The 10,925-nt window shown below is 42.8% G+C and overlaps 1 protein-coding gene across 1 annotated transcript in view; it reads left to right on the top strand.

Moving 5' to 3' along the window:
• The first annotated feature begins 3,178 nt into the window (after nt 1-3,178).
• The window catches only part of mlxip (MLX interacting protein), an 84,949-nt gene continuing 77,202 nt past the window's right edge, over nt 3,179-10,925 (top strand). Inside the window, 1 exon segment of the mRNA XM_073065568.1 lies at nt 3,179-3,602. Within this exon segment, the coding sequence (XP_072921669.1) occupies nt 3,298-3,602 (305 nt within the window). The 5' untranslated portion in view covers nt 3,179-3,297.

The raw sequence follows: 10,925 nt of genomic DNA, 5'->3' as shown, positions 1-10,925 counted from the left end.
CTTAATCTCAGTGTTTTTATTTCTTGTACTTTGATTAAAAGGCTGTAAATGTAGAAGGGCTTTTATAAAACAATTGTCTCACTCAGTGTATTAGATTACTAGTTACTTAGCTTTAATGTGTCACCGAACAACTTGGTAATGACAAATAAAAAATCTAGCAAAATTCATTATAAAACACTGTTTTCCTCGAACCTTGCACTATCTTGAGTGTGCTTTTTAGACTTGTATAAAAGATGTATTTCAGATGCCTCTGTCTCTTCCCATTTTTCCTAACACCAACCCTCCTGAGCCATTGGGGGAATTACATATGCAATAACTTGCCACTTAAGTGAAAAATGAATAAATGAAAAATCCAACTGGTACAGATTAATAAGCACTTGTGCTGGGGAAATGCGGAGTAGTTAAAAGTGAATTGGTTTATAAACTCTGAACCACTACATGCCGATTCTCTAGAAAAGCAATTCGTTTTGCCAATTAACCACAGGTGAGGTGCCAGAGGACTAGTGGATAGCTAACGTTCTGCTGTTTAAGAAAGCCTTTTAATAAATTGGGGAAATTATAGGCCAATGTGCCTGAGCTCAGTAGTGGGTGAGTTATTGGAAGGCATTTTAAAGGACTGGTGATTTAAGAATTTGGTTAGACATGGACTGATTAGGGATAGTCAGTATGGCTCTCTGCATGGTAGTTCGTGTCTAATCTTAGTTGCTTTTGAAGAGGTTACCTGGAAAGCTGATGAAGGAAAGGCAGTGGCTGTTGTCTACATTGACTTTAATAATATCCTGTATGGGAGCTTCAATTGCTTGGCATTCAGGATGCTAAGTTGGATTTGATATGGGCTTGGAGAAGCTAGAGTGGTTGTAAATGCTTACCCCTCTGCCTGTTATTAGAGGTGTGCTTCAGGGATTAGTGCAGGGCCTGTTGTTTGTCATCTACCAACAATCTGGATCAAATGACATCAAGATTGGATGCATAGTAGACAGGAAGACAAAGCTTTCAGTAACATCTGGACCAGCTGGGAAAATAGGCTGTTAAACAGCCGAGATGGAATTTGATGCAGACAAGTATGAGGATTTGCATTTTGGGAGGACAAACTGGCATAACATTTACCCAGTTGACAGTAGGGTACTGAGCAGCCCAGTAGAAACCGGTTTCATTCCTTGAAAGTAGCATCACAGGTAAATAGGGGTCATAAGAGTTTTTGGCACACTGGCCTTCAAAAATTGAAGTACTGAGTACATGTATTAGGATGTTACGCTGAAGATAAGATGCTAATGAAGCTTAATTTGGAGCATTGTATGCGATTCTGGTCACCTACCTACAGGAAAGATTAATAAGATTGAAAGAGTACAGAGAAGATTTACAATGATGTTGCCAAGACATGAGAACCTCAGTTATAGGAAAGGATATTCCTTGGAGCAAAGGAGAATGAAGGGAGATTCGAGAGAGGTATACAAAATTGAGGGGTGTTGATCTTGTATATGCAAGCAGGCTATTTCTACTGAGGTTGAGTGAGACTAGAACTAATGGTTAAGGGTGAAAGGTGAACGAGGTACACGAGGGTGAGTGTTTTCACTCAGCTGCCAGCAGAAGTGGATGTGGAGTTGATTTCAACATTTAAGAGGTTTGAATAAGTACAGAGGAGTGAGGGGTATGGAGGGCTATGGTCCAGATGCAGGTCAATGGGACTAAGCAGAATGATAGTTTGACATGGGCTAAATGAGTTGAAGGGCCTGTTTCTATGCTGTAGAAATGCTACGACTACTTGCAGTTTTTCCAAGAGGTTGTAGGTTTTCAAGACCAAATAGAAGGAAAAATGAGTAAAAAAAATAATAAAACTGAAGGAACTCGAGGATTCAAGACTTCTTTGCTTCAACTGATCGACTTGCTCCAAAATTGATCATTTCTGTAGTCTTGCTTTTGTTTGATAATGCCTTTTAGTGGATATTTTCCATTGAGATTTGGTTTGTGATGGGCTTCTGTTTCTAAAGTAGCATGTGTTTATCCTCAAATGTATTGATATTAAGTATTTAACATTTTTTGGTTATTTCTCAATATGTACTGGGCATTAACAGGGCTCTACTTAGGCCCCTCTGGAACTTTGCATTAAATTCTAGGCAGGCATCTTTTGTGAAAAATGCTGACTTTTTTTTTAAAAGGACCCCTGAGTGGAATGATGACAAGGACAAAAAATATACATTATTTCAGTTTAACATCTGATAACTTTATCAAACTAGGCTAGTATTCTTGTGATTGTAGAAAATAGTAGATTTTTTTTGACTGTACAAGTGACTAATCTGAATAATTGCTCGTCATTTGTCACATGCCATTAAGGCCGAGGAGTCTGCATTCCCTCCTCTCCCCCAATCTATTTACCGATTACTGAATTAGATCTGAAATAATGAGGAAAGTAACAGACAATGAGTTGGACCCCTGCTATAAGCGACGAACAATAACTAGAATGCACCTATTAACCCGAAATAGTATCATTCAAGTATGACCTACCATTTGACTAATGGGGTGAGTGACTTCGTACCAATCACGCCAAGTAATTCTGCCGCCATGTACAATTAAGTGAATTATGAAATACTCTCCATGTACTTTGAGGAATACAACTTTTTTTTAAAAAAGTGATCCCTCCTTTTTCTTCCTCCCATCCCTCCCCTCTCGCGCTCTTTCTCTGCTACGCGAAATCATTCCGCATAATGTCTTTCTTTCTCCTCACCATTGTTTCCGTGTGTTTGGGATAAACTCGGCATTATAGTTATTCTTAATGAATGTGCTATCCATTTATCATTAAGAACGGTACCCGGCAACACCATCTGCACTTCTTATCAAAGTGCCACTCCTACTCGCGGTTCGTTGGTTCTAAAACGTGGAACAAGCGAGCCAGTCTTGCAGGAGGGTGTAATCCTTGCTAGTATTAAATACTTTTTATTTAAAAAGTCCCCAAATGATGCATGGCTTTACAGCTTCAATTTTTTAAAAATTGGATTTATATTTTGGTCTCTGGCCAACAATATTTCCCAGATAATACATCATTACGGCAATCTCCGCTGTTTATGCACTCTACTCGAGTGGGCGTTGTCAGCCAGCTAGCCAATTCCGAGCGGCCGTTTGCCAGTTGCCATGCACCTTTAAGAGATCCTGGATTCTGATTGGCTCGAGCCTGGCCCCCGCCGTCCTGCCATGATGTCATCGCGAGCTGCCGAATGAAGGGAACGGGGAATGTGGTTGCAGAGAGAAACTCGCCACTTATTCGCCTCATTTTACAGCAGCGGGCTCCATTAGATCGCCGGGATGGCCAAGGACGAGTTCCTCCTGCGCTCCGCCAGGGCGCCGGTGATCATAAAGCAGGAGCCGGACGACGACTCGGACGCCGACGAGCCGAACCTGAAGAAGTCGGACGAGCTTCAGATCATCCACAGTGGGCACTTCATGGTGTCGTCCCCGCACCGAGAGCACCCTCCCAAGAAAGGGTACGATTTCGACACCGTCAACAAGCAGACATGTCAGACCTACTGCTTCGGACCGTACAGCACGTCGCATCTGTCCATCGACGCCTCGCTGACCAAGCTGTTCGAGTGCATGACTCTGGCGTACAGGTGAGGATCGGCAGGCCCGTGAATCCGGAGCCTTTGTGTGTGTGCGCGCTGCTTTCGGATCGGTGGGAGGGGGGAAGGGGCCGCCTGAAACTCGATGCCCGCCTTTGTTTTCCTTTCATCGCCCACGGAACGGCTGTCACCAACTATTTTTAGACGCCTTAAAGCGATCGGTTCCTATCCTCAGGCCTGATAAGGCCAGATTGAAAACAAACCCGTAGGGCAATTTCTTTGTGCCTTTCTCCGTGCGAATCGCGTGTTTCGACTTGAGTTTACGTGGGGAAGTCCTCTTTCTAAAAAGTGCAAGGAAGGATCATGCTTTAAACGGAGCTAACAGGCCGATTTTTCTCTTGGTGGTGGCGGGCCACTTTTAAAGTAATCGGTCGTTAGGGTCTCGTCGGTAGATTCACCTTTCCAGCGTTTAAGAAGACGTTCATAGGAAGTGCAGATCCTACACTGGTAATGCTTTGTCACTTAGAATCGCAACGTTACAAATCTGCCACTGCAGCAGATTTTAAAATCGAGGCAGGTTACATTCGGCCCGTTCCTCCAATACGGACCTTTTAAAAGCGTGAATCAAAATGCTTGTCTGCTGCCTTTTTTTTAAAAACTTAAGCGTAACCAGTTACCCGTTGGAATCTAATTAAACAATTTATTTTATAATAAGTTTGATTAACCCAGGAAATTCTGCTGATGCTGGAAATCTCGAGCAACACACTCACAATTGATGAAGGAAACGAGTCTTAAATGTCGACTGTTTATCCCTCTGCATGGATGCTGTTTCTCTTGCTGAGTTCCTCCAGCACTTCTGTTGATCATAAATCCTGGCTAGCCAGTTTCTTGAAAAAACAAAAGGCAGCCAATCTGACATTAAAAACAGAAAACACTGGAAACAGTAAAGTTTATGCAGAGGACTTTTGTAGAGAAAGAACAGTAATTGCACTTTTAGGTCGATGACCTTTCGTCAGAGCTGTTAATATGTACAAAAAAAAAACCTGTCATGTTTTAAATTGTAGATTTAATTGTAGAGTTCAGGGTGAGGAAAAGGATAGATTGGAGACCAAGAGAAAATAGATGGCACATTAGTGACAGTTGAAAGAGGGTGAAAAGAAAATAAATATAAGTCATCACATAATATTTACAGCACATGGGAGGGACCATTTGGCCTACAATGTCTTTGACAGTGAAAACATGACTAATTGGTCTCTCATTTCTTACACTCTAGTTCTATTTGTGATGAGAATTTCTGCCTCCAGCATGTTTTAGCAATTTGTTTATTTTTACGACCTGTGAAAAATGGTTTTCCTTTCTTTAATCCTTACCAACAGGCTATTTTAAATCTGTAGAACCCCGGTCATTGCAAGGAGTAGGTCTTTCCTATTCACTAAACAAATGAGTGCATAAAGAAAGCAATCAGAGCTTATTCTATTTGTTTACTTTAATCTTAAATTTTCCAATTCTGTGAACATGGAATTTTAGAAAAAAAGGCTGGCTACAACCCAGACTCTTTGGAGTTAGTGGTGGAGAGGAAGTCACTAAACAAACTTTTATCCATTATAGACAATCAGACACATCTTCTCCATGGCCTACTGAATAAACAGCAGAACACCCTTTTGAACAGGGTCATTCAGCTCTACTGTCACAAGGATTGTTACAGAAAATCTTTCCTACCAAATTCAATAAGTATATACAACAGTTTATCTCTGTACGACAAGAACGCACATCATAGTACAATAGTCTCTGTTTTATTATTTCATACACTTATTATTGCACATGGGGAAATTATTGTGTATTTTATTCGGAACTTTATTAATTAATATATGTATTATTTATTATTGCTAAGTGTGTTTTTAAGTGCTGTAACTGAATAATTTCCCACTCGGGATCAATTAAGTGCTTATTATTAATAATAAAGGCGTAGACTATTTTCTAAATGTGGAGCAAATTCAAAAATTAGAGGTGCAAAGGATCTTGGGAGTCCTAGTGCAGAATTCTCGAAAGTTGAGTCTATGGTAAGGAAGGCACATGCAATGCTAGCATTCATTTTGAGAGGACTAGAATAGAAAAGCAAAGATGCATAGCTGAGACTTAATAAGCCATTGCTCAGACCGCGGCTGAAGTATTGTGAGCAGTTTTGGGCCTGTATGTAGTAAGGTATTGGAGTGGGTCCAGAGGACGTTTCTGAGAATGATCTTGGGAATGATGGGGTTAACAGATGAGGAATGTCTGATGACTCTGGGCCTATACTTGCTGGAGTTTAAAAGATTGAGGGGGGAATCTTATTGAAACCTATTGAATGTTGAAAGGCCTAGATAGAATGGACGTGGAGAGGATGTTTCCAATAGTGAGCGAGCCTGGGACCAGGGGCACAGTCTCAGAACAGCATGTCCCTTTAGAAAAGGGATGAAGGGGAACTTCTTTAGTCAGGGGGTGGTGATTCTGTGGATTTCGTTGCCAAGGACATCTGTGGAGGCAAGCCGCTGCGTATATTTAAAGTGGAGGTTGATAGGTTCTTGATTAGTCAAGATGTCAAGGGTTATGGGGAGAAGGCAGGAGATGGGGTTGAGGAGGATATGGCCTCATGGCCTAATTCTGCTCCTATACCTTATAGCTTGCGCCACCCTCCTCCTCCTTGTCCTGTTGTTTCAAGTAGCTCCAGGTAGATTTAGATTAACTTTTAAATATAAAAGTTATATAAAAATTTAGATATATAGTTATATATTTAAATATAAAAGTATTATTATTTAACTTGAGTGAATCAGCTGTGGGCATAGTAGATCTCAAATTGTTTTACAGCTAATGACGTAGCATTAGACTGTCATAATATTTAGAGGAATAAATTTTCTATTTCAGACTGGACGTCCAGAGTTATGTCAGTCACTTTCCCTTTTTTGGTTTGCGAATCATTGGCATCACTCTTGTAACTTTTCCGCGAACTGCATTCTAGAATTTGAATGTCTGCCTTTATGTGCTTTATCTCTGTACTTTTAAAAGTTTAAGCTGGAATGTTTGGCCTCCGTTTTGCAGCACTATATCCTGCTCAGTTGAAGCTGAGAGTGAGTTATGTACTTGGCTTAGGAAAGAAGATTCAGTTTCCTGTTATTGCCAGGATGAGTTGGTTAAATTACACTTAGTGGGGGAGAAGTCTCTTGTCGGCATTCTAATGCCTACAGAATAGGTAGATTAGTGTATGACTCCTAGGATATTTACGAAGAGTGGTCCATAAGATTTGTCCTCCAGTTTATTCCTTAAGGGAAAAAAAACACCAAAGAAGTGCAGAGACTGGAAATTTTAAAGTTATATTTGGGTGTAAATAGTTATGAAACTTCTGTATTGCTATAAAACTGTATTGTGGTGGGCAGTGTACATTACCTATGCTCAGGGAAAGGCAAGTTGCCGACCAGAATCACTTCAGGTAATGATTGGCCTGAAAATTATTTTATTTTAATCATATATGGTTAGACATTACTTATAGTCATGCAAATCAAGAACAAAGATTAATAATGCAATTTTTTGGATTGAACAGTCCAAAAGTTTGTTCAACTTTTTACCGAACATTATCAAATGCACAATGGATTCCTTATTTAAACTGATGGTAATTTGGTTTAAAATGTATTTACTGTATAACTTAAATTTGTATCGCCTGAATCTGGAGATTCATTAATAGTCTAGGCTTTTGAATCTTTGGTGTTTTGATTCAAGTTTCTTAGTTGATTTTAATGTGTTCACTTCACAAATTAGATTTTGATGTTTTGATAATGAAATGTACTTGTTTACATTGTAAAAGTGCAAAATTACTATTGTTATTACAATATTCTAGCTTTCCTTAGATTAGGGTCTAATATAGGGGTTCTCAACATTTTTAATACAATGGACCAAGCAAGGGTTCTATGGACTCCAGTTTGGGAACCCCTGGTCTAATGCCATGTATTACCCTCTACTCTTGTTGAACACTTCAGCCATTAGTCTCATGGAAAATGTGCAACTGACAGGACACTTGGAACACAATGCTACCAAAGCCTAATCATTAGTAACAGTTTTCTTATTGCCCATCCCACAGAAGAACTTGCTGTTGTGTGCCTGCTGCCTGCTGCAACTGTTATTTTGTCACTGTTCCCGCTCAGGATACAGGCCTGTATCAGATGGCCCACACACTGTAAAGCCCCCACTTTGGTAGCTAACTGACCTTTGGGTTTCTGACAATAAGACGATCACTGACTGCTAGAACAAGTAAAAGTTTACAGTACAAAATTCATACAGGGTTTGTGGTGTCAGTTGTGGCAAAGCTGTATAAGATATGTAAGAGAAGCAGTTTATCCTGTGCTCAAAGAAGCAGCTCGGAATACTGGGAAATATAACAGAAGAGCAAGGAAGCAAAATATGGGAATGTTTGAGTTTGGAGAGAATGCAACCATTTAAGTTGTAAAACGAGGTTACTGACGTTACTTCTACCAACTAGGTCATCTTTAGGGAGTGGTGTCTCAGAAAGGCAGCGTCCATTATTAAAGACCTCCAGCACCCGGGGCATGCCCTTTTCTCCCTGTTACCATCAGGTAGGAGATACAGAAGCCTGAAGGCACACACTCAGCGATTCAGGAACAGCTTCTTCCCCTCTGCCATCCAATTCCTAAATGGACTTTGAAGCTTTGGACACTACCTCACTTCTTTTAATATACAGTATTTCTGTTTTTGCACATTTTTAAATAATCTATTCAATATACGTCATTGATGTACTTGTTTATTTATTATGTTTTATTTCATTTATTATTTTTTCTCTCTCTGCTAGATTATGTATTGCATTGAACTGCTGCTGCTAAGTTAACAAATTTCACGTCACATGCCTGATTCTGGTTCTGATAGAGGAACGCATTTGGTTATCTGGCCTCGCAGTCATATGGATATTTCTGTAGTGTCTCAGAAAGAGATAGCTAGTGGTCTGGTAGCTTAGGACTCTGTTTTGTGCTGCATGGCTGCAGGATGAGTTTGGTATCAGTGGTGAATTGATTATTTTCAGAGCCTTTTTAAAAAAAGCTGAACATTTCAATAATAGGGTGATGAAAAAATTTATTCAGAATTAATATGTTTTCTCATGGGATGTGAGGCGATTAAAACAACCTCCTGTTACATAACACAGCTCAACAAATCATTACAATGTTGGAGTAAGATTAACTGAAGGAACAGAATTAGGCCACTTGGCCCATCGAGTCTGTCTGCCATTCCATCATGGCTGATTTATCATCCCTCTCGATCCCATTCCCGTAACCTTTATTGCCCTGATTAATCAAGAACTTGGCAACCTCTGCCTTAAGTACACCCAGTGACTTGGCCTGCAGAGCTGCCTGTGCCTTTTCCCTAGACAGCTCAACCACAAGCTGCTCTAAAAAGCCATTTCGTAGGTCTTCCCTCTTGGGATCCAGCACCAGCCAGATTTTCCCAGTCTACCTGTATATTGATTATCGCAGCATTGCTCTTTTTACATGCCTTTTCTTTCTCCAGTTATAATTTGTAGCCCACATCCTGGCTACTGTTCTGAGACCTGTATATAACTCTCACCAGGGTCTTTATACTTTTTTAGTTTCTTATCTCTACCCACAAGGATTCTACATCTTCTGATCCTCTGTCACTCCTTTCTAAAGATCTGATTTTATTGTTTTACCAACAGTCGCCCTGCCCTCTCTGCCTACCTGCCTGAGTCCTTTCAATACAATGCGTATCCCTGGACGCTAAGCTCCCAACTGTGATCTTCTTTCAGCCACAACTCGGAGATACCCACATCATATCTGCCAATCTCGAGCTGCGCTATTGCCACAATTAGAGTATAACAGTATAAATTGATATCTGATAATTTAAGTTGTATATTGTGGCGACCCACTTTCTGCGCAGGCGAACCGGCTCACAAATAGCCAGCGCGCGGGGGGGAGACTTTGGTAATGCACCTCTGACGTCATTTCCGCCCGGAGAGGGCGGGCGCTAGGGATTTAAATGCCAGCGCCGCAAAGTTTGAATAAACTAGTCTTGAAACAACTTACCGACTGCGTGTCGTTATTTCAGCGCTGTGTGTAGCACATCACTACATTGGTGACCCCGATGGTCCAAACGGGATTTGGACTAAAGATGACCGACTCTTCATCTGTTCATGCAGTTTCGCTAAAACTGCCGACTTTCTGGACGGTGCGACCACGCGTGTGGTTTAGCCACACAGAAACCCAGTTCCAGATCCGGCAGATATCCTCTGATATCAGGAGACGGCCGCCCAGGTTGCGGATTTCTTACATTTGCCCCCAGAAGAAGGCAAATTTGAAGCATTCAAAGTGCTGCTCATTGGGACCTTTGGCCTCTCATGGCGTGAGCGAGGTGCCCACCTGCTTCACCTGGACGGTTTGGGAGACAGACTGCCGTCAGCATTGCTGAACGAGATGCTGTCCCTGGCTGACAGACACAAGCCCTGCCTCATGTTTGAGCAAGCGTTTCTAGGACGACTGCCCGAGGACATACATCTGCTGCTGGCCGATGCAGATTTCAGCGATCCTCGGAAGGTGGCGGCCCGGGCAGACGTGCTGTGGAAAGCCAAGAGGGAGAGTGTGGCGTCCGTCCGTCAGATTACCAGACCAGGTCCGGCAGGGGGGCGCACACAACACAGAGGCAGGAGTGAGGAGGCCAGTGAACAGTGGTGTTTCTACCACCAGCGGTGGGGCACAAAAGCCCGCCGTTGTCGCCCGCCCTGCAAGGGCCAGGGCCAGGGCCAGCTGCTGCTAATGGCTATGGTGGCTGGCCACCAGGACAGCCTCTTGTATGTCTGGGACAAACAGTCGGGACGCTGCTTCTTGGTCGACACCGGAGCGGAGATCAGTGTCTTGCCCCCGACGGGGTACGACACCCACAACAGGAAGCCAGGATCCACCCTGAGGGCCGCAAACGGCAGCACGATTCAGACCTACAGCACCCGCACAGTGCAGCTGCAGTTCGGCGCCAGCCGGTTCACGTGGGACTTCACACTGGCCGCCGTGGCCCAACCACTCCTGGGGGCGGACTTCTTGCGAACTCACAGCCTGCTGGTCGACTTGCAAGGGAAAAGACTGGTACATGCCGAGACTTTCCAGACGTTCTCCCTGGGTGAAGCCAAGTTGCCAGCCCCACACCTGGACTCCATCACGCTGTCGGACAACGAATTCACCAGAATCCTGGCGGACTTTCCGTCGATTCTGGCACCACAGTTCACAGCAGCCATGCCCAGACACAGGGTACAGCACCGCATTCCGACCCAGGGACCACCCCTCCATGCCCGCGCACGAAGGCTCCCCCTGGAAAAGCTCTGCCTGGCGAAGG

Source organism: Hemitrygon akajei, chromosome 14 (assembly GCF_048418815.1).
Source record: "Hemitrygon akajei chromosome 14, sHemAka1.3, whole genome shotgun sequence".
Taxonomy (NCBI): Eukaryota; Metazoa; Chordata; class Chondrichthyes; order Myliobatiformes; family Dasyatidae; genus Hemitrygon; species Hemitrygon akajei.
The sequence above is the reverse complement of the archived record's forward strand: the minus strand, read 5'-3'. Positions and strand labels throughout refer to the sequence as shown.